Source organism: Salvia hispanica, unplaced genomic scaffold (assembly GCF_023119035.1).
Source record: "Salvia hispanica cultivar TCC Black 2014 unplaced genomic scaffold, UniMelb_Shisp_WGS_1.0 HiC_scaffold_48, whole genome shotgun sequence".
In the NCBI taxonomy this organism is placed as follows: Eukaryota; Viridiplantae; Streptophyta; class Magnoliopsida; order Lamiales; family Lamiaceae; genus Salvia; species Salvia hispanica.
In genome coordinates, this window is record NW_025952223.1 from 15,524 (window position 1) to 38,617 (window position 23,094).

Consider the following 23,094-nt stretch of genomic DNA (forward strand, 5'->3'; position numbering starts at 1 on the left):
CTCTATTTGAAGTAATATTTCAGTATTATGAAGTAATTGTCGTAATGAATGAACAAGTTTTACCTTACATTTTATTAACTCTGTTTGAAGTAATATTTCTATATAATGAAGTAAATGTCGTACTGAATGAACTATTTTTTACCTTGCATTTTATTAACTCTGTTTGAGGTAATATTTAAGTATGATGAAGTAACTGTCATACTGTATGAACTGTTTTTTATATAATACTACTAACAGCTGTGTTATTTACTCATATAAATGAACTAAATATTCTATTTAATGATATAATAAACTCATATCAATCAATAAGCTAATGATCTGTTTTCATAAAAAGTTTAAACTAATTCAAATTCAAATTTTAAATGAAATAAGAAACTACGGGTCTGAAGTACTGAACTTAAAAAATGAAGAACAAAACATATACCACTGAAGTAATAAACGACAAAACAGAACTACTGTTAGAGAAAAGAACAACAAGCATCAACATTGTTGTTTCCTCTTTTTCTTCTTCTTCAACTCTTGTATCTTGTCACAATTCCTTGAATCATGCTGACCAATCTCGCCACATTTGCCACATTTCCTTCCAGGCTTCGACAACTCTCTTATTTCTTTCTCAAGTCGTGAAAGACGTCGACCAGAACCCTTGGTGCTGACAACATCAGGTGGATGAACTTCTATTTCACTAGGGACTTCTGAGCCATAAAAATTCTCAATCATCTGTCTCTTTGCACTTATAGACAATACATTTCCCTCACCAAGTACTTCTTTTTTCCCTTCAGCCATAATATGTCTAAATGCACGAATTTTATCACCATCTCCCTCTATAAGCCGTGCAATATCATAAAAATCTGCATGCATATCACTGTATTCCTGCTTCGTCTCATCCACAGCAATAAATGACTCAATATTATCATCAAAACCAAAATGCACAGGCTTGACAAATTTAGACTTCAACCAGCGTCCTCCATGCAACTCATCAGGGACTAACTTCAATTTTTTGTTTCTCAAGATCCAAAATATGTGACTGCAAACGAGCCCAAGCCTCTCAAACATCTTACAACCACATGCATATGAACCACAAGAAATTGAGTATGAAACTGTCCAGTTCTTTGAGAACTTATCATTCAACACATAAATCTCATTCTCACCAACAGTTGACACTGTCACCATGGTGACATTATCGACTGCTTCCTCAATCTCACTCTGAATTAGTTTGAAACCACTGTCACTATAAATTGTTGATGCATGCTTCTCAAGAGCCGAATTTGTTTTCAAAGTTGGAATTGTGTTAAAATCCAAGTATTCAAGCCTATTATTGTTGCTCCTTTGACCATCCAATGCATTGTTGTAATACATAAGAAATTCAACAAGATTAGATCGAGACTTGGAGTACCTCTTGAAGAATATATTCTGAGATTCAGATATAGATGTGGTCTTTATCAGTGAACTCATTGGAAAATCCCTAAAATATGCAGGAACCTGTAGTTCATCAAGTAATAAAAATACTTCATTTATTGGCTAATATACTTCAGCAGACAGAAAATGTGTTTCCAAAGGAGGATACGTACCCAATATTTTCGTGAGTCAAACATAGAGGTAAACCACTCATTGTCCTTAAGCCCATATTTTTCCATTACATTATTCCAGGATTCTTCAAATTCTTCAGGCTCTATCAACTCAGACCAAACACAACTATTTAACTCCTTTTTCAAATCTTCATTACCAAGTTGACTCTTTGGTAACTTTTCCACAACTTTAAACATGATGTGCCACATGCACCATCGATGTCTTGTATCAACAAGGACTCTTTCCACAGCAACCTTCATTCCCAAATCCTGATCAGTAATAATCAATTTTGGTGCAGAACCCATGCATTTGACAAAACGTTCAAACAACCATGAGAAAGAATCGGCATTTTCCTTAGATAATAAGCCTGCACCAAATGTTACAGGTCTTCCATGGTTGTCTTTTCCTGTGAACGGTGCAAATATCATGCAGTACCTGCATTAAATCAATTCATCAAAAAGATTCAGTAAATGTTATGCAGTACATGAATTATAAGTTAGTTCATTCTGTTAATTAAATACTTCATCTTGTCCTAGTTTTACTACATTCAACTAAGAATTCTAAATAATTATGCACTCACTTCATTCCAGTAGACTATTAATTCATTATTGACAGTTACTAGTACCTAAAGTCAATATTTCATGCATATGCAAGTTGATCACATCAATAATCATTTTACTATAAACAGCATTATAAGTTAGTTCATTTTGTTTGGTAAATACTTCATCTTATCGGAGTTTTACTACATTCAACTAAGAATTCTAAATAATTATGCATTCACTTCATTCCAGTAGACTATTAATTCATTATTGACAGTTACTAGTACCTAAAGTAAATGTTTCATGCATATGCAAGTTGATCACATCAATAATCATTTTACTATAAACAACATACTTCATACCTATTAGTTGAATAGGTTGTGTCAAACGATACTATATCACCGTAGAGATGGAAATTCTTCTTAGCAATGGGATCACACCAGAAAAGACGAGTGAGCCTATCTTTGGAGTTCACCTCAAAATCATAAGTGAATGCCGGACAATTCTCCTTCTTTCGGCTCATTTCATTAAGTATCATCTGTGCATCTGCCCCACGAGTAAATGCTCTCAAGTCGCGCCTATAGTTTCGAACTTCTACAACCGTACACCCAACATAATCCAGCCCACCAAGAACCTCATTCAGCAACTTAAAAGTCAACGTAGGACCTATGTTTGCACTTGCACAATCTAATATAAATTTCTGATGCATTAGATCAATGTTGCGATTCAGCCTCATGAATCGCCTATGGCGTCCCTCAACCATATCATGATTATGTTTTTCTTCAAACTGTTTGACAACATAACCAATTCCCTTAGAAAACTTAATCCCAATTTTAGACTTGCAAAAACACTTCCTAGAAGATCGTCTTCGTTTTGACTGCCCTTGCATTTTATTTTTCTTCTCACCTTCTCTACTACACACAACATATAACCATGTGACAAGATCCCCCTCCTTCTTTGATCCATGTTTACGAGTGTCAAACCCAACATACCGTGCATACTTATTATAGAACTCGGTAGCATCATCAAGTTTAGGAAAAATCTGTCCTACATAGGGCTTTAGTTGGGATGGACAGTCAGGTAGGTATGACACTGATATAAAACATGCAAACTACTGTCAGTGGAAAACTAAAACAAACAATTTATGCCTACAAATTTAGTTCATTATAACAACAGTTTAGTTCATTAGCTGTTTTATTACTTCATTATAACAACAATTTAGTCGAATTAATGGCATACTTTAATGTGCAAACAACACATCAGTTAAAGATGTTACTTCATTATAATATTTTATTAATTCATTTTAACAGTGATTTACTTCATTATTAATATAGGAATTTAATATTCAATAAGAATAGAAGTTCAGTTTTAATGGATATTACTTCAGGATAACTTAATTTTACTTCATGAAGAGTACAAATCGCATATACACTACAATAATATCAGAATTTAATATTCAATAAGAACAGAAGTTCAGACTTGTTATTACTTCAGGATAACAAAACTTTACTTCATTATGAGTACAAATCGCATATACACTACAATAATATCAGAATTTAATATTCAATAAGAATAGAAGTTCAGTTTTAATGGATATTACTTCAGGATAACTTAATTTTACTTCATGAAGAGTACAAATCGCATATACACTACAATAATATCAGAATTTAATATTCAATAAGAACAGAAGTTCAGTTTTACTTGTTATTACTTCAGGATAACAAAACTTTACTTCATTATGAGTACAAATCGCATATACACTACAATAATATAAGCATTTAATATTCAACAAGAACAGAAGTTCAGTTTTTAGCTCATATTTCCGACCATTTACTTCATTATTAATATGTCTACACTACAGACATGAAAAACATCGAAAATAACACATTGCTCGATTGAAAAAAGTTACGAACCTTCAACTGTGGTATTATCTAATTCTGGCTCTAAATCTGAATCAGAATCCGTGTCAAAAAGAGATCCTCCTAGATTAGTAAGATCATCCATAATCGATCCAGTTGAAGTAGATCCAGTTGAAGTAGATCCTAATCCGTCTTCAACCTCGGAATTTGTTGATGTAGATCCGAATCGGTCGATATTCTCCATGAGAGTCAGAATATTGCCAAATTGGAGCAAAACACGATGGTGAATCAAAGGCAGTTCGTAATTTAAAGTAGAACGCGATCGTTCGTGGAAGGCAGATTGAAGAAGATTGTAGAAGAACTTGATTGAAGAATTGAACGCGATCGACGAATTGAAGATCGTGGACCGCAGATCGTGAATTGAACGAGAATTGAAAGAGAATTGAAGGAGAATGACGAATTGCGATTGAACGAGAATTGAAGGAGAACGAGAATTGATTCGTCGACGATGTGAAGGAGAACGTGATCAGCAAGTTTTGCATATTTGGATAGTAATTTGTAATTTCCTAAAATACCCCTGAGCATGTTTTAATTGAATAAAATTAAAAATAAATTGTAAATTAATCCTAGCCACAAGATTAAGAAAATGGAAGGCCCTAATTTAGTCTCTAGTTCGGCCCTTAAGAATGGTTCGACATTGATCACAACTCTATATATATATATATATCCCTCCGTCCGAATAGGAGTCCCGTTTTTCCATTTTAGTCTGTCCGCGAATAAGAGTCCCGGTTCACTTTTACCATAAATAGTAATAGGTCCCACCTTGCACTAACTCATTCCACTCACATTTCTTTTAAAACTAATATTTACAAGTGGGACCTCTATTTCACTAACTTTTTTCCACTCACTTTTCTTAATATTTCTTAAAACTCGTGCCGTTCATGAATGGGACTCCTAATGGCGGACTGAGGGAGTATATCTCAAGTTATTCAATAAATATTCCCTTATTAAATTCTTAATATTATCATATATACTACTTATATTTTAGCCTCTTCTGGTATAATTTCCTGGCTACATCCTCGAAATCGCCTCTACTCTTCATTACTCAATTTCTAACACCTGAATTGAAAATATGCTAATAAATAAATAAAGGCCATCCACTTAAATATTTGGAATTTTGTGGTCTAGTCGATTTTTAAAGTTATAATGTAAAAGAAGCAAGAACTATGGCTGATGCAGAAGAGAAGACTTATAAGTCTATCCCATTTGTTTGCTTGTGTTGTGTGTTAAATATTGAATGGTTGTGGATGAGCATTATCCACTTTCTACTATATATTGTAGTCTTGCATTTGGAAAAAATATGAAGCCAAGAATGATAATCACTCAAAACCTCTTCTTGCTCACTTGTTCATCTCTCTTCATACTCTCACTTCACTTCGTTCAAACTTGCTACGCAAAATGTCCCCCTTCTTCCTGTGGCCTCGTTCCCATCAGCTTCCCTTTCCACCTCAGCAACTGTGGCGATCCCGGCCAAGAGTTAGTATGTGAAAACAACATCACCTTAATGTACATCAACTCCCGGAAATACTATGTCAAAGAAATCCATTACCAAAACTTCACCATGAGGCTCTCTGATATTTCAACAGACAACAGCAGCTGCTCTTTTCCTTCACATTCGGTGTCCGATTATGATGATGACCTTTTTTTTAAAAGCAGATACACATTTAGCAAGACACACATTAAGTTGGTAAGGTGCCAGCATCCGTTGCATAATTCTTCCCTCTTTACCCAACTTACTGGTTGTGAGCAATATAGCAAATATACATATTTAAACGTCATGTTCATGCGTGCCAAAGATATGGACTCTATGTGCACATTAGATTCTGTATTAGCAACAAACTGGATATTTGCAAATTGGTACAATGTGTCACTCTCAGAAATCCATCAATCTCTGCAATATGGATATCATGTGTCTTGGTTAGGTTTAATGTGCCGCTACAACCTAGAAGCTATGGATCCGGGACAACAAAAGTTTTGCCACTATTCAGATCTTTATTATAAATGGGGTAAGAACATATCTCTGGTTTACAACTCTAGGATTCCATTTCTATTGTTGACATCTTTTGTGTTCTTCAAATTGCAGTTAACATCAGAGAATCCTTCCGATCATCTCAAGGTAAGAGAATATGTATTTGAATGCTAATCCATAGTAAGGGTACACAGATCCATGTTATCAGTTAAGAAACTTAGCAGCCTAACACGACCTGTCTATATTACATACTATATACATAAATTTCTCAACAACTTTGGTTGTTCTCCTCATTAGGTCCATATGGAGGCTATCTCATGATTTTAATGGTCATACTTGGTGAGCTCTTAAATTTGTGCTGCACTATTTAATTATTGACTACTAATATCAATTGTATGAGGGCAGTTATTAACTTTGTATGGAAAATTTCCAGCTATTGTATTTGGGGGGATAACCATTCCAGCAAAAATCATTATCATCATGGGATTTGTTGCCACTTTTTTGACTCAAACGACGACAGGTAAAGACTTCTTCTTAGAGACCTTTTGCCTCGATTTTTTCTGTTATTGAAATATGTTTTCACTCTGTTTTGCTATCATGTGTGTGGAAATGCAGATTGGCTCCCCGATTATCTACCCAGGAGTGAGCTCCCAAGTTTAGTAAATGTTGGATATTACTTTAGTCTTTGGAATGTGACAGTTATTAGCTTGGGAGTAAGATTCGTCGTGGGCTTTCTCGGCGGAATGGGATACCTGATCTATAAATTCCGAAGAAGGCATTTATCATCGTACGAGGAAATAGAGAGCTTCCTACAGAGTGACAACCATTTGTCCCCTATCAGGTACTCCTATTCAGACATAAAGAAGATCACTAGAAATTTTCGAGACAAACTAGGTGAAGGTGGCTTCGGCTCTGTTTACAAAGGAAAGCTTCGGAGTGGCCATTACGTAGCAGTCAAGCTATTAAAGGCCAAAATAAATAACAAAGATGTCATCAATGACAAAGATTTCATCAATGAAATCGGAACAATTGGGAGGATCCATCATGTCAATGTTGTCCAACTTGTAGGATATTGTGCGGAGAGATCCAAGCGTGCTCTTATACTCGATTTCATGCCAAATGGCTCTCTTGACAAGTACATCTTCAAACTAAAAAAAGCTTCTTCACTGGATTGGGGTATGAAATTCAAGATTGCAGTTGGAGCGGCTCGAGGGATTGAGTATTTGCATAATGGTTGTGATATCAAGATCTTGCATTTTGATATCAAGCCTCACAATATACTTCTTGATGACAAGTTTGTCCCCAAGGTCACCGATTTCGGGCTAGCAAAGTTATGCTCGGTAGAGGATGACACGGTGACGATGACGGCTGCTAGAGGCACCGTTGGCTATGTTGCTCCGGAACTCAACTACAGAAGCATCGGCCTAGTGTCTCACAAAGCCGATGTGTATAGTTTTGGGATGTTGTTGATGGAGATGGCGGGTGTAAACAACAAGGATGATCCAAACAAGTATTTCCCAGATTGGATATATGATTGCATTAATAAAGGTGAGGAGCTTGGAATTGTTGAAGAGGACAACAATGTTGATGATGTGAATGAGAATGGAAAGAATGTCGTTAAGAAGATGACAATAGTTGGCTTGTGGTGCATACAAATGAATCCAGATAATCGTCCATCAATGAATAAAGTGTTGGAGATGTTAGAAAGTGATAGTGAAGATTTGAAGATTCCGGATCATCCATCTCACTTAGTGAATGAGGCCAGGAGCGGGGCTGCGGACTCAACTGGCTCTGTATCACAGTCGGAGTCGGATTATGACAGTGATACTATCATGATTACTATAGCATAAATATATATGTATGTATTCTCCACTGTTTTTGCTTGAAAGGATCAAGCATATTTGTATCAAATTTCGCATGTTTGGTGCCGTTTAGCACATCAAATTTGTATCAAGCATATCTGTATCAAATTTAGTCTGTTCCGTACCAAATTCATTGTCTCCAAACTGATCTCACATCCCTCTATATATAAGTACATATATTAATGAAAAACCCAAATTTGGCATATGGTATAGACTGGTAACCACTGCTCAACATTATTAGACCATGATCCCAACAAATGTTTAATACATATGCATTCAATTAATTTCCTACCACTAAAAAACATTTAATTATATGCATAGAATTGAACTTATGCATAAATTTCTAGTGACCAACAGATTAATAATTTAAACAAAAGAAAGATGAAGGGTAAGAGAGAAGCATGCCTCAAAATTGTTTGCCTCTCTCCGAAATTGGCCCCTAATTTACTTTTATCTCGGTTTGCGAGGAAAACAAGCTCTAGTTGAATAGTGTGAGCTCCTCAGCCAGGCTAGTAATGTCCGGGATGAGTCCATTCTGATTCCTTATCGCACTACTCTCTCCAACAAGATCGTTCAATATGATGGCCGGGTCTTTTGCTCCACCACGCTGCAACAATTTAAAACGAAGGGCAGACCCTGCATCTGGCGACAATGGGTCTTCATGTAATACTTTTTGCCAGATGGTGGCAGCGAAGCATTTCGCAAACAAGTAGCTGTTGTAGCCTGGTGCAATAACAAGAAAAACAAAATCTCATTTAGCTATGAAGTCTGTTAATCCAGCTTATTATAACTACATGGATATTTACTGGTAAGTATGTCCAATGTAAGAAAACAACAGTGACATAAGTGACATACCTGCACCATAGCTAACAAGATGACTGAATCGGGTATGCCAACATGTCCCTTCCACGTACCCCCAACTCATATGCTCTCTTTTTAAATCAGCTACTATAGATATTGAGTCTTTAGGTGAGGATGGCAGCTGAGTATGAAGTTCTTGATCAACCAATGCATAGAAGACCTTGAAAAGACTAATAAAATGTCAAAAGTTCATCTTTACAAGCTATCATGTACAATCCCTGGGACTACCAACCTGGCGCTGCAGCTCGGTCGCAGCAAACATGTTTTTAGCTCCGAGTAGTGATTTTATCATGTTTTCTGGTATTGGATCACCGGTTGAATAATGCTTGGAAAATGTCCTCAAGAATCGATAGTCCCATGCATAGTACCTGTAATCGTCCAAGAGGATTGTGTTGGTATTTCTGGATTACAAGAAATAAACACTAGCCGGGCGTAATACAACCCAAAGAAGGAATGTAAATGGAAAACTGAAACGAAATTACAATATTGAAATCGAAACAAATAAACCGTGAACAGTTGTTTAGCCGAGTCGAGGAGTCCTCTTTCCGCAAGACGAGATACGCCCCGGTAGGATTGGGTTTCGTCCCCAAAGATAAAACGGCTACGTCTCTGATGAAGCAGCACCGCTATCAGCAGAGCTCCGGCGAACTAGATGGAGGAGAGGGCAGAGCTTCGACAGAAAGACAATGCAGAGAGGGAGAGAGCTTATGTTATGAATGATTTCTAGTGTTGGTGTCTAGAATGCTAGAATGACTAGCCTATTTATAGGCTTAGTCCGCCTGCAGGGGTCAACAGCCATGATGGTTGTCATCAATGCAATACCGTAACCGCCGACCGTTACAAGGCATTACGAGAGCTGGAGCTGAGAGAGGATGAATCTAGACGCGTATAGGTGTCATCCCGCTTGGCTCGTTGGCGTGGAAATGGTGGTGGTCTAAAAAGAACTAGACCCACTAGACTTGGGTCGAGCCCACCACCAAGCCACGACCAGGCCCAAAGACCAATTGTCAAGATCCAAGGACAAGGGCACGAGCTCGAGGCTCGCGGCGGCGCACGCGTGTGGGCTCTACAGCTCATCTTAGTCCACTATAATTATTACATGTAATAATCCTTCTTATTAAATACTAGTTTAATAAGGTTGTAACTTCCAATGTGGATAATTAACTCTCTTACTTATTCCCTAAGCTTCTCTCATAGCTCATTAAGTTTGCAATTTTGCACAACTTTAATCCATTATTTCTCACTCACCGGAAATCGGATTTGAAAAAATAAATATACCACGGCCATCTACTCCGAACGTAGATCGACGCTATATCATTTAATTTTACAAAATTAATGTCTTGTTGAAATTATAATTGGTCAAGTCCATTGACCGGGCATAGATTCCAACAGATTGAAGCAAGATTAATAGAGCTCAGAACAGGACATACTCCTTCAACACTCTTGCATGAAAATGACTAATGAATATAAGAGTAGTATCGTTCGGATAAGTAAGATTTTATAGATATCTCACACATTAATGAATAGCAAGTGCAACTTCACTATCCATTTGAGCACCATATTGCATGTATGTAAAAGTAAATCAACCTAGAAGATCACAGACAAGGTATCTATCTTTACTCGCTCTGTCTATAAACATGATGTAATGCTTAGTATGCGAAAACAATGTCACCTTCGTTTATCGCAACTCCCGGAAATATTATGTCATAGAAATCGATTACCAAAACCATAACATCAGGCTCTCTGATATTTCCACAAACAACAACATTTGTTCTTCCTTCCTATGCTCCTCTAGATGAGAATAGCTATTTCCCTAATGGATATCACATAGGTGATTTTATTCAGCTTATTTATTTGGTGAGGTGTGAGCATCCCTTGCATAAGTCTTCCCTCTTTACCCAACTTACTGATTGTGAGCAATCTACCAAACACACATACATAAAAGCTGGGTACTTGAATCTCAACGATATTGACTTGTGCATAATAGTTTCTATACTGATAACATCTAGGTGTTATCAAAATTAGAATAATGTATCTTGGTGTTCTCAAAATTACAATAATGTATCTCTCTCAGAAATCCATCGGTCTCTTCTATATGGATTTGATCTGTCTTGGTTCAGTTTTATGTGTAAATACTGCAAAGGAGGAATATGGAATTGTTATCAACTTTCAGATGGCCTTGTTGATTGTGGCCATTCGCAACTGTATTATAAATGGGGTAAGATCACTGCTTTACAAGTTCAGGATTTCATTTCCATTGTTGATACTTTTTTGTGCTCCTGGATTTGCAGTGTACATCTTGGATTCCTTCCGATCACCTAAAGGTAAGATAATCGGTCTGTTCCATGTCTATTAAGTAAGATGACGTTTAGTTCGTTAGACAGTATAATATTGTAATCTTGGCACTGTAAAGAAGACATAAAAGTCTCTAGTTAGGAGTAAGCATTTATACTTCTCAACAACTTTTCTTTTATTTCTCATTATGTCCAATTGGAGGCTGTCTCCTGATTTTAATGCTCATACTTGGTAAGCTCTTGATTTTGTGCTGCACTATTAAATTTTTTACTACTAACATGTACTACTGATTTGCTTTGCATTAGGGATTGTATTGAAAATTTTCCAGCTGTTTTTTTTGGTGGGGTAATCATTCCTCTAAAATTCATTATCATCATCGCAATTGGGGCCTATTTTTGGACTCAAACAACACCTTGTAAAGACTTCTTACACACCTTCTGTCTGGATTATTTTGTGTTATTGAAACATATTTTCACTCTGTTTGGAAACTTATTTTGCTATCCATGTGTATGGAAATGCAGTTTGGCTCCCCGGAGCTCAATCCATCGATGAGCTCCCAAGAAAGGTACGTCTGCAGGCACCATATTCACTTTCTGATGTGACTGTTGTTAGTTTGGGAGTAAGATTCATCATGGGGTTTCTCAGCGGGATGTGGTTCCTGATCTACAAATTCCAAAGAAGGCATTTGTCTGCGTACGAGGAAATAGAGAGCTTCCTACAAAGTGACAACCGTACACCTATTCAGATATAAAGAACATGACTAGAAATTTCCGAGAAAAACTAGGTGAAGGTGGTTTCGGCTCTGTTTACAAAGGAAAGCTTCGAAGTGGCCATTATGTAGCCGTCAAGCTATTGGGAAATGCTGACAAAAATGACAAAGATGTCATCAATGACAAAGATTTCATCAATGAAATCGGAACAATTGGGAGGATCCATCATGTCAATGTTGTCCAACTTGTAGGATATTGTGCGGAGAGATCCAAGCGTGCTCTTATACTCGATTTTATGCCAAATGGTTCTCTTGACAAGTACATCTTCAAATCGAAAAATACATCTTCACTGGATTGGGATATGAAATTCAAGATTGCAATTGGAGCAGCTCGAGGGATTGAGTATTTGCATAGTGGTTATGATATCAAGATCTTGCATTTTGATATAAAGCCGCAGAATATACTTCTTGATGACATGTTTGTCCCCAAGATCACCGATTTCGGGCTGGCAAAGTTATGCTCCATAGACAAGGACGCGGTGACGATGACGGCTGCTAGAGGCACCATAGGCTATGTTGCTCCGGAACTCAACTACATAAGTATTGGCCCAGTGTCTCACAAGGCCGATGTGTATAGTTTCGGGATGTTGTTGTTGGAGATGGCGGGCGTAAACAGTGTTGAAGCGAAACAAAGATGACTCAACCAAGTATTTCCCACATTGGATATATGAATGCATTAACAAAAGCGAGGGGATAGGAATTGTTGAAGAAGAGGACAACAATGTTGATGATGAAAATGTGATTGGAAAGTGTACGTGAGAAGATGACAATAGTTGGGTTGTGGTGCATATAAATGAATCCAAAAAATTGTCCATCAAAGAACAAAGTGTTGGAGATGTTGGAAGGTGATGTTAATGATTTGAAGATTCCAGAGCATTCGTCTCACTTAGTGAACGAGGACAAGAGTCGGGCTGCATATTCATCTGGTTATGTATCACAGTCAGATTACGAGAGTGGGAGTATCATTGAGATTAGTGTAGCTTGAATTTGTACTCTCCGTTGTTTTTGCTTGAATCGGTTGGGCATCTTTAGTCCTCCCTCAACCTCTTGCTTGTATCAAATTTGGTGTCCCAATTTCCTTTTCCTTTTACTGTGGAGTGTGTTTAGTGTCATGGAATTGAGAACTTGGATTTAAAAATGGAGCATCCATTCAAGTTCCCTACTCAAATTTATATGCAGTTTTTTGTATAATCACAACAAGTACGATTGAGCCAACTCTGAGTGGTGACCAGGCAAAAAATCCACCATGACTAACAAGAACTTGGAGTGGTGGCCTAGCAAAAAATCAACATGACCAACAAGAACTCAGAATAATAGTATGGCAAAGAACCAGTGACCAACAAGGGCGTTGGCCCTTAAGGGAAGTCTATTGTTACAAACTCAATGTCTCATATCGGTTGTGAGGGCAATTGAAGTCTATTGTAACAGATACTCCCTCATCCCACAATAAAAGTCATATTTTGTCATTTTCGTCCGTCCCACAATAATAGTCCTATTTCATTTTCGTCCGTCCCACAATTAGAGTCCTTCACTTTTACCATAAATGGTAAGTAGGCCCACTTTCCACCAACTTATTTCCCTCATATTTTATTATCAAACTATATATATATATATATATATATATATAGGGGAGCATTAAGGTCCTATTACACCCTAAGTGGCTTTCCTCTTCTTAATATCAACCATTAGATTGATGGAATGGATGGACTAGATTAAAAGTGCCAATCTGATCCCGTATTGCATTATTTGTGCATTTTCGTGCATTAAAAGGGTAAAGGAGTAAAATAACATACTACATAATCAGTTTCGAAATGGCAGGTCCGAATTTTACGCGGCATTTTCATCGACCTCTCAACTCCCCTCTCTCTCACTCCATCCCATCAAGACTCTCTTCACAAATATTCTCCCCTAATTCCACAAAACCCTAGCCGCCGCTGTGTCCGTCGAAATCAAGTTCTACCAACGCTGCCCGCCGCAAACTCTCCGTTGGTGGACCATTCCCGCCGCGGAATCTACGTCATTGGACGATTCTCGCCGTGAAATCACTACGCGCTCTCCGTCGATAGTCGAATCATCTCCTGCAAAAGTCGAGGTATGGTTCTGTTTTTTTGTTTGGTACGCACAAACACTCCTAAACATCGATTGAAGTCACAAACACTCTCAAACATCGATTTTTAGTTTATAATCAAAATAATGCACAAAATTCTTTGGCTCGATTTTGTTGGGAAAGTTGGAATTGCGGTTGGTAGAGATAGGGTTTTGTTCATCCTTGATATAACAATTACTTCTCTGCTTTGGATCTGGGTTTTGCATAGGTTTACTTTGCAATAGGTGTAATGCACAAAAGATGTTGTTTTTTTTGTTGGAGACGTTGGTATTGTGAGCATTCTATTTACTTTATGCTTGTTTTACGGCCAATATGTTCACGTGTCGTCATTTTTTTGGGTGAAACCGCACTGAGTTATGTTTGAAAACTCACCGATTTTTTCCTTCTCGTCGCGCAGATATAGAATGACTAAAAGACGACGCCCTTACAAAAGCCAGCCAGAACAGAATGAAGGTTATGCATCATTCCATCATTTTTGTGGATTATTGTTCATTTTTGTTCTGTGGGAGTTTGGCATGAATATGTTGGATGCATCACTTTAGCAAGTCATGTGTTGGTATGTTTGTGTTTGTGCATTACATCTTGAGTTCTGTCCATTGCTAAATAGATGGCGTGCATTACTTACCTGAACGCATAGATTATATGGCATTTTTGTTCTGTGTGCGTTTAGCAAGAATTCGTTGGATGCATCCCTTTAGCAAGTGATATATTGGTATGTTTGGGTTTGTGCATTATATCTTCAGTTCTGTGCATTGATAAAAAGATGGCGTGCATTACGTACTTAAGTTCTGTCCATTAGTAAATAGATAGCGTGCATTACTTACTTAAACGCATTGATTAGTTGGCATTTTTGTTCTGTGGGAGTTTGGCATGAATTTGTTGGATGCATCCCTTTAGCAAGGGATATATTGGTATGTTTGTGTTTGTGCATTACATCTTCAGATCTGTGCATTGTTTAATAGATGGCATGCATTACTTACTGTAACACATAGGTTATTTGGCATTTTTGTTCTGTGGGAGTTTGGCATGAAGTTCTTGGATGGATCCCTTTACCAAGTGTTTGATTGGTATGTTTGGGTTTGTACATTGCATCTTCAGTTATGTGCATTCGTTAATAGAAGGCGTGCATTACTTACTGTAACGCATAGGTTATTTGTTCTAAACCATGGTTTTACCTGTTCTGGACAGGCTCCAAGCACCGTCGGACTGAGTTTGATCAAGCGGTAGACGATGTTATTCCCCTAGCATTAGCTCAGAAACTTCGGCAAAGGTTAGCCGAGGAAGAGGCTGCAACAAGTTCACGCAATGAAGACTTAGAGAAAAAGAAACCCAGGGGGAAGAAAGCCGACCACCTGTATTGTCGACAGAACCCAACCGAGTTCATATCATGTATACAAAATCTGACTCCCCGGCAGAAGGAAGCCGTGATCGAACTGGGATTTGGCGCCGTCCTAGATTTCAACATCAGGGAGTACCCAGGTTACCTAGCTTACCGGGTTTTGAAGTCATTAAATCTGGCTCGGTGCGAGATTCCATTATCTGGTGGCGACCGCCTAACACTAGATGAGGAGGATGTCCACCTTACATTGGGCTTCCCGAGAGGGCGGATTCAGATTGCACGCAAAGAAGAATATCAATCAAACTTCGAGTTCAACGATATGGTTGCTGCGCGGTGTAAAAAGTCTCGGTACAAGCTGAACGCGACAGATGTTGCAAATATGATTAAGGAAGAAACTGATGGTGGTCCGGTCTTCAAGCGTCTATTCATGTTCTTACTCGAGAATGCCTTGATGGAGACTCCGTCAGACGGCAATTGCAAGCCAAAGATACTACACTTTATCGACGATGTGGAGGCTATCAGTGACATGAATTGGTGCGGATACGTCTTATCCGTTCTGGAAGTCACATATCCGGGCTGGGCCAGGGGTGAAAGTGCATACTTCACCGGACCAATCCACTTTCTTTTGGTAGGTAATTGTGGCAGTGCATTATATGTTAGAGTACATGCATTACTTTTTGCTGCATTAATGAACCAATCTGTTGCATTATAATAGCCTTAACTGTGCATTGTTTTTGTGTCAGTGTGCGTACGTGGACCGTGTGGTTCACATACGGAGGCGAGTCGAGCGTGTCTGGCCCACTATAAAGGGTTGGACAGCGGAGACCCTCAAGCAAAGGGAAGATGCGGAGCTAGATCAGTTCGGAACTGGGAGGTTAGAGGGCCGCATTGACAAACATCAATATCTTACCGACGAGGAAGCAAGGAGGGTGGACGCTATGGAAAGGGGAGTTAGTGGAACCCCCAGCAGGAACAAGGCGAAGAGACTCAGAGATCGTTTTGTCGCTTCGAGTTCTTTGATGGGACACGCCATTTCGAGGTGGGTCGACGATTTTAAGCAGATACCTATTGAACTGCTTGACGATGGGTGCTTCCGATTGGGGAGTCAGATTGGGTTGAAGTTGTTAGGGATGGAAGATGAAAAGCCTGTGGAAGATGAGGAAATCGTGACAACATTAACACAAGCGAGGGAGGACGAGGAAGAGTACAGTCCCGAGTGGATTGCTGAAATGGAGAAGATGATGCAGGCATACGACAAAAAGAAAACAATAAGCAGGGGATTTGATAGGCCATCGTTCGTCTTGGATGGATTTGAGTGTCCGGACCCTTTTGCTACTCAGAAAGAACCACGGGCAGAGGGTTGTTCTCGGGAAGCGGAAAAAACTAATGCCGAGGAGATGGGAGCTGATGGTGTTGGAGGTGAGCATGATGGTGTTGCTATTTTTTTGTAAAGTTTAGAACGCATTGTATACAAAGGTTTTTGCTTTATTAAATCACAATTCACGCATTATTTACTTTTGTCAGGAGACAAGCCTAATTCGGTTGGTGGATCTGGAACGGCATCTGGGACAGCCGCAGGTGGTGCGGAAATCAGCCATGGGGTAGTGACATTACTTCATTTAGTGTGTACTCATTCCTCACGTTACAAAATACTTAACTGTGCGTCCATTGTGTACAGCCGGCTGTTGTTCGAGGTGAAAGTGAAGGAGGCAGCGGAGATAAAGTCAAAACAAAGAAGGTGAAGGGAACACAAAACCTGGAACGCAGTGAGATTCCATCTAATAAGGAGGTGAAGGGAAAACAGGCTGCCCATACAAAAGTAATTCCTTTAATAAATATTATGAATTACAACTAGTTGTTATGTTGGTCATTATTTGACAGGTTGCGTGCATTATACAGTACTTATTATGCATTATATGGAACCTTTCTTTTGTCCATGTAGAAAATTGGCCGAGCTACTGAAAAGGGTATTCAGATTGGTGTGGGGGAAAAACCAAGCGAACCTGAAGTTCTGGCTGGAAAGGCGGGTGCTGTAAAGGTGGGTGCCGGAAAGGGGAAGGGTGTTGCTGCAAAGGTTGTTGCTGGAAAGGGAAAGGGTGTTGCTTTGTCGGGCTTGGACATTCCAGATGGTGATTTTGAACAGACTGGACATGAGGTATGTTGTGTTTAATATGTGGGGTTGCGGCTGAATTGTAATAACCGTATCACCTATTATTGCAGGATCCTGGGAAGCTGGCATCATCCCGTTTCAAGATAGCCAGTCTGGCTGCCCGTTCTCCATTCAACAACCGGGCGGTTACACTAACGGCGAAGCCAAACTATCCGGACAAGTCGCTATACTATTGGGTACTGAGCACAGCGGAAGTGAATAAGTAAGTTTTTATAGTTTTGCTCGACTATTTGCTGTGAAATGGGTAACTTATGCACACTTTATTATTGTGCAGGGAGACGGTTGTCTACGTAGACGACTGTATCAAGACAATGCAGCTTGAATTCGCGTCGCTGGCGCCGTTCAAGCGCGTGAGCCCAGCCATTGTAGACACTTGGAGCGCCCACTTGAATAACATGGAGAAGCTCAAAGCTCCGGAAACAGTTGCTAGGGTCTTCTTCTCGACAAAACCATGCGTTAGTGAAATACCTTGTCCCCTAGTTGCTATTCAGTATTGCAATTATAAATAATTAACTTGTTTACCACATTACACCGTAGAGACACACCGTGATTGATACCCCGGCTGAATGGTCAGAGGACCAGTTGAGGGAGACATTCTGGACTCGGTTGTTCGATGATGTACTTGGAACGGGAATCTTCAAATGGGAGAACTTTGACATGGTAAATTCTATTACGCTTAACCCATCTGATGTACATACTTTAACCTAATTTCATGTGTACAGTTTTTCTTCCCGGTTTGGGGTTCTACACATCAGTATGTGGTCTGTTTTGATCTGCCGGATGGCAACATGAACATCATCGACCACACATTGGCTGACTCCCACAAATCGTTCAAGGCAAAATATGGGAACACACCCTCCCTTCTGGTGCGTGTTTGAGGGTATTCCATTAAGTTGCATTACATTCGGATAACTGTGCATTATTTATGTTTCTAACGCCTCTTTTTGTGGGAATTTGTTGTAGAAACATTTTTTCGCAGAAGCGCTGGTGAAGTTGAAGGCTAATCAGAAGGCAGCCGAGGTCCGAAAATGTAAGACACATGTGGTGGCTATGACTTGGAGGAGAAACCAGCCCTCTGTGGAGACGGGGGTGTACATCATGCGGCACATGGAGACTTATTTCGGCGGAAAGGACAAAGATTGGCAGTGCGGTTTCACCGGCAACGGGACAAAAAATCTGGAAATCTACCGAATGAAGGTAGCAAACGCACTGTTGTCTTCTACGCACAATTCCGAGCGTGACACAAACGTCTCTTATGCCGCCAAGTTCTGGAAAGAGAAGCCGCCAAAGTTCAATTTCGATAAGTGGGTTGACGAGTTTGGGCTGGATTGATTGCAAGAGTACTGATTAGGATCGATGTTGACGTTACGTTTAAGACAGTTAGTTTGGGATAACTTATTTTGATTTCGTCAAATGACGCATGCTTTGAACCATACACTTGTTTTGATAACTGATGCATATTTTGGTACTAGTGTGTGATGTAGTGCAGTGATATATGATTAACTTATCCATTAACAAACTTAGGACTAATAGTTGCTTAATCCGCAATGGATGAAATAACCGAGAGTAATGCACAACATAGCGCTATTAATGTAATGCTATAAAACGATAATGCATATTAACAAATTAATGGAGTAATGGAATAAATAAACGAGAGTGCTGCGCAATATGGCGTGTTTAATGCAAGTCTAAAAAACGATAACGCACATGTACAAAGTAATGGATTAATGGATTAAATAAACGGATTGATGCATAAAATATATTGATTTAATGCAAGGATATAAACCGATAATGCACACAAACAAAGTAATGGGGTAAAGGATTAACTAAAGCGAGTGATGCATAGAACATACATATTTAATGCACGGATATTTATCGATAATGCACATTATCAACGAACTCGACTACTGGAACAAAACGACGGAGTGATGCATAGAACATCTTTAATAATGCAAGCCTATAACTGCGCTTATGCACAAAACCAAGAAAATCAACTAATGGAATGAATAGAGGGAGTGATGCATATAATATACTTATTAATGCAAGGTTGTAAGTCGATAAAGGACAGTAAACATCGCAACTCCACAGAGTTATTACGCAAAAATTGACCACAGCGCTACAAATAATAAGAACAAAACCGAGACGAAAAAGTATTTTATTAGTTACAAAACACATCAAGCTTTCTTCTTGCCTTTACTAAGCGCTTTCTCCTTCTCCATCTCTTTAAGCATTGGACAGTTTCTAGAGTCGTGATGGCCCAACTCATCGCACGCCTTACAACGTCTAAGAGGCCTAGTTGCCTCCTTTATAGCCTTTTCTCTCTTTGAAACCAGTCGGCTCGCGGAGCTGCTTGCATGACCCTTCGTCTTTACAACATCCGGAGGATGGACCTCTACAACTTCAGGCCTTGGCATTCCGTAAAATTCTTCAATCATGCGCCTCTTTTCAAACGCCGAGGTTGGAGGAGTTCCAGCTTGAAGAGAATTACCAAGTTCTTCCAAACCACTTACGAAACCACGAAGCACTTCAATGTCACTCTCAAAACGTCGAATAAAACCGTAGAACAGCGATATTCCTTGATTTGTAACAGTCTGCCTATCCTCAACGGTGGACCTTGTATCTACGGTGACATCAAGTCCATGTACGGCCTTGGCTAAGGGAGTCTTCATCCATCGGCTGTTGCAGTACATCTCTGGAATTTTTGACACTTCATTGTTCCTGAATAGAAAAAAAATGTGGCAACACAAATAGCCCTGCCTACCGAACAATTTGCAGTCGCACGAGTATGATTGGTCAGTCTTGTCGTGTGTCACGGAATACGAATTCCGTCGGCTATCCCCAAGCTTGTAGGTGTCAATCGTATCTGTTGATGAAAAACCAAGCACACGGCATCTGTCATTCCCATCAACAATTTCTTCTTGTATCTTCCTGAACATACTGTCTGTGTAAATCGTCGCAGCATGTTTCTCGAAACCCAACTTAGTGGCCAGTATGGGCACGGAAGTAGCATCGTTGTAGTCCAGCTTTGTTCTAGCATTCCGCTGAAAGTCCAGTGCATTGTTGAAATACAAGTATAATTCGGCAAGGTTCGCTCGGGGCTTCATAAAATTTTTGTAGAAACTGTTTTCAGATTCTGATATGGACGTAGTCCTAATCATCGAACCGAGTGGGAAATCTCTGAAGTAGGCCGGTATCCACATCTGTCTATACTCGTACAATGTGTTCAACCAATCAACGTCTTCCAGCTCATAACGCTCAATCACTCCATTCCACTCCTCTTCAAATTCGTCGGGTTCAAGCAAGTCCGACCAAACGCATGCATTGAATTCCTTCTTGAAATCTTCGTCCCTAAGCAACCGGCCTGGAACCTTGGAAGCCAACTTGTGCATTATATGCCACATGCACCATCGGTGTCGAGTTCCTACAAGAACCTCTTGAATAGCTGATCTCATGCCCAAGTCTTGATCGGTCACAATCATTTTGGGGGCTACACCCATGCATTCAACGAAATGTTTGAACAACCAGGCAAAGGCCCCTGTTTTCTCGTTGCAGACCAATCCAGCAGCAAATGTTACGGGTTTACCATGATTGTCCTTCCCCGTGAAAGGTGTGAAGATCATGCAATACCTGCGATGCACACAGGTATGCAGCATTAGCATAATTAATTCTGAATAATGCATAACGATAAAGGTGTAATGCAAATGTATTGCTTTATAATGCATTCAGTAAAGTACAACAAAATCAGAATATAATGTATACCTGTTTGTGTTGTAAGTGGAGTCAAACGCCACTATGTCACCAAACATATGGTAGTTCCTCTTCATCAAACCATCACACCAAAAAAGGGCAACCAACTGGTTAGCAGCATTAACTTCGTAGTGATATGTGAAGGCATCCGACAACTCCTTCTTCTTCGCCATGTCGTCCAACACCATCTGCACGTCACAACCGTGTGCGAATGCTTTGATGTCGCGAGATGTGTTCCTGATATCCCCAAGATTGCAACCGACAAGTTCAAACCCACCGAGGATTTCCTTCAACACCTTAAAGGTAAGGGTGGGGCCTATATTAGCCTTGGAACAGTCAAGAATGAATTTGTGATGTACGTCATCCAACTTCCGGTTAAGTGTCATAAACTGCTGATGCTCCGACTCCACCATACAATGGTTGTGAACCTCGTTGAACTCGTGAATAATATATCCCGGTATTCCTGCTTCGGAAAAGTACTTGAAGGATATACAAGCTTTACAACCACACCGCTTGGAAAGCCGCCTGCGTTTAAGAGTAAAACCAGAGCGTGCATTAACATCGTCTTCCTCGTTCGACCTCTTGCAGCCCTCCCTATTGCATACCACATAATACCAAGTAGTAACACCATCCGCCGCCTTCCTCATACCTTGTTTGCGCGTATCAAACCCAACAGCGCGGGCATACACATCATAAAACGCAAACGCAAAATCTAGGGATTGGAACTTCTGACCAATCACAGGCTTCAATTGTGGAGAACATTCAGGTATAACAAACACTGAACATAAAATCAAAACAACAAGCGTATTAGAATTTAGTTTCATTAAATGATATGAACCATACATTAAATATAAGAAAGAATGCATTATACTTTAATATTTGTACATTACATACGTCGAATAAAACCACACAGCGGCCGAGATAATAACAAAACCCTATTCAAAAAACTGAACCTGGTCGACTAAACAAAATAATACACCCTCAAAACCAATGACTGCTAAACCGTAGTGGATTAGATTAAACTCGCCCAATACAGTCAAACACGACAACTAATAAAAAAACCCATGAGATTATATAATTAACAAAAATGACATCAGAATAAACACAAAAATCGTAAAATATCAAGAAGATGAACGAACTCAGATTCATAATCAAAATATGAAGTCCTTAAATTACCTTCTTCCATTGTTGGAGAATAAGAAGAAAAATCACAAAGGCTGCAAGTTTTTCTATTCTTCTAATAAGATGAACGAACTCAGATTCACGACTTCCTCCGGATTAACGCCTCTGTGATGTATTGATACAGAAATATTTTTTTGGAGAGAGAAGAAAGATTCTGCTAATTCCATGAAAAAAACCGATGCAATATATTGTGGAGAGAAAATCAAGCAAGTTTCCATAACTAACTCTAATGTGATTTCCTAAAACACCCTACACGATTATTTTAAGCATTTAAATTAATAATATGTGACATTATTTAGGGCCATAAGATCTTTAAATTGAATGGCCAAGATTAAAAAGGAGAATAGAACATAAAACCAAAGAAGGATATGAATACATCCCTATATATATATATATAGAGAGAGAGAGATGTGATCATATCATAACCCCCAAATCACATAATAACTCTATAACCAAATCTGGACCACACATATTTGATAATCTTGTGGTTGAGATTCAAACTTAGATTTACTTCATAAAAAAGGCGCAGAGGGGTAAAAATGTAATTTCCTCATTTAATTTCTGAATTTTACTCTAAACGCGTGATTCACGCTTTCATTCTGTTTGAACTCAATTCTCTCACCTTCATCTTCATCTTCATCTTCACAATTAACAGATCGATTCTCTCATCTTCATCTTCCATATTTCTCGCCTATTTTATTTCAACATCTCCAGATTTTCTTCGATTTGTTCATTATTCCGTAGTCTCCAGATTTTGTTTCCATATTTC

The 23,094-nt window shown here is 39.0% G+C and overlaps 4 protein-coding genes across 5 annotated transcripts; 2 read left to right on the top strand and 2 right to left on the bottom strand.

The window, feature by feature from the left end:
• Positions 1-480: 480 nt before the first annotated feature.
• LOC125199385 (protein FAR1-RELATED SEQUENCE 5-like) lies at positions 481-4,208 on the bottom strand. The gene is made up of 4 exons (XM_048097411.1): positions 4,019-4,208; positions 2,468-3,197; positions 1,569-2,001; positions 481-1,479 (listed from the first exon to the last, which is right to left on the bottom strand). The coding sequence occupies exons 1-4, from the start codon at positions 4,206-4,208 to the stop codon at positions 481-483; spliced, it is 2,352 nt and encodes a 783-aa protein (XP_047953368.1).
• A 1,135-nt stretch (positions 4,209-5,343) lies between these two features.
• On the top strand, positions 5,344-7,984 carry LOC125199388 (rust resistance kinase Lr10-like). Of its 2 annotated transcripts, XM_048097416.1 has the most exons (6): positions 5,344-5,711; positions 5,947-6,030; positions 6,108-6,140; positions 6,291-6,332; positions 6,427-6,513; positions 6,609-7,984. In XM_048097416.1, the coding sequence occupies exons 2-6, from the start codon at positions 5,952-5,954 to the stop codon at positions 7,841-7,843; spliced, it is 1,476 nt and encodes a 491-aa protein (XP_047953373.1). In that variant the 5' UTR covers positions 5,344-5,711; positions 5,947-5,951; the 3' UTR covers positions 7,844-7,984. The 2 variants fall into 2 exon arrangements, with proteins under 2 accessions (XP_047953373.1, XP_047953372.1); XM_048097415.1 differs by having other exon boundaries at positions 5,344-6,030.
• A 3,783-nt stretch (positions 7,985-11,767) lies between these two features.
• Positions 11,768-12,418, top strand: LOC125199386 (rust resistance kinase Lr10-like). The gene has a single exon (XM_048097412.1). The coding sequence runs from the start codon at positions 11,768-11,770 to the stop codon at positions 12,416-12,418; it is 651 nt and encodes a 216-aa protein (XP_047953369.1).
• Positions 12,419-19,570: 7,152 nt separating this feature from the next.
• On the bottom strand, positions 19,571-23,007 carry LOC125199387 (protein FAR1-RELATED SEQUENCE 5-like). The gene is made up of 3 exons (XM_048097413.1): positions 22,948-23,007; positions 21,156-21,886; positions 19,571-21,023 (listed from the first exon to the last, which is right to left on the bottom strand). The coding sequence occupies exons 1-3, from the start codon at positions 23,005-23,007 to the stop codon at positions 19,571-19,573; spliced, it is 2,244 nt and encodes a 747-aa protein (XP_047953370.1).
• Between the last annotated feature and the right edge of the window lie 87 nt (positions 23,008-23,094).

What these genes read in the sequence shown, in the direction of transcription:
- LOC125199385 (XM_048097411.1), bottom strand. Translation starts at nt 4,208, where the DNA reads ATGGAGAATATCGACCGATTCGGATCTACATCAACAAATTCCGAGGTT. An exon ending in AGATAATACCACAGTTGAAG is followed by an intron (nt 3,198 to 4,018) that starts GTTCGTAACTTT and finishes GTTTTATATCAG; the next exon opens with TGTCATACCTACCTGACTGT. An exon ending in TTGACTCACGAAAATATTGG is followed by an intron (nt 1,480 to 1,568) that starts GTACGTATCCTC and finishes GATGAACTACAG; the next exon opens with GTTCCTGCATATTTTAGGGA.
- LOC125199386 (XM_048097412.1), top strand. Translation starts at nt 11,768, where the DNA reads ATGACTAGAAATTTCCGAGAAAAACTAGGTGAAGGTGGTTTCGGCTCT.
- LOC125199387 (XM_048097413.1), bottom strand. Translation starts at nt 23,007, where the DNA reads ATGGAAGATGAAGATGAGAGAATCGATCTGTTAATTGTGAAGATGAAG. An exon ending in AGATGAAGATGAAGATGAAG is followed by an intron (nt 21,887 to 22,947) that starts GTGAGAGAATTG and finishes CCACAATTGAAG; the next exon opens with CCTGTGATTGGTCAGAAGTT. An exon ending in TCCACTTACAACACAAACAG is followed by an intron (nt 21,024 to 21,155) that starts GTATACATTATA and finishes TGTGCATCGCAG; the next exon opens with GTATTGCATGATCTTCACAC.
- LOC125199388 (XM_048097415.1), top strand. Translation starts at nt 5,529, where the DNA reads ATGTACATCAACTCCCGGAAATACTATGTCAAAGAAATCCATTACCAA. An exon ending in AGATCTTTATTATAAATGGG is followed by an intron (nt 6,031 to 6,107) that starts GTAAGAACATAT and finishes TTCAAATTGCAG; the next exon opens with TTAACATCAGAGAATCCTTC. An exon ending in GATTTTAATGGTCATACTTG is followed by an intron (nt 6,333 to 6,426) that starts GTGAGCTCTTAA and finishes GAAAATTTCCAG; the next exon opens with CTATTGTATTTGGGGGGATA.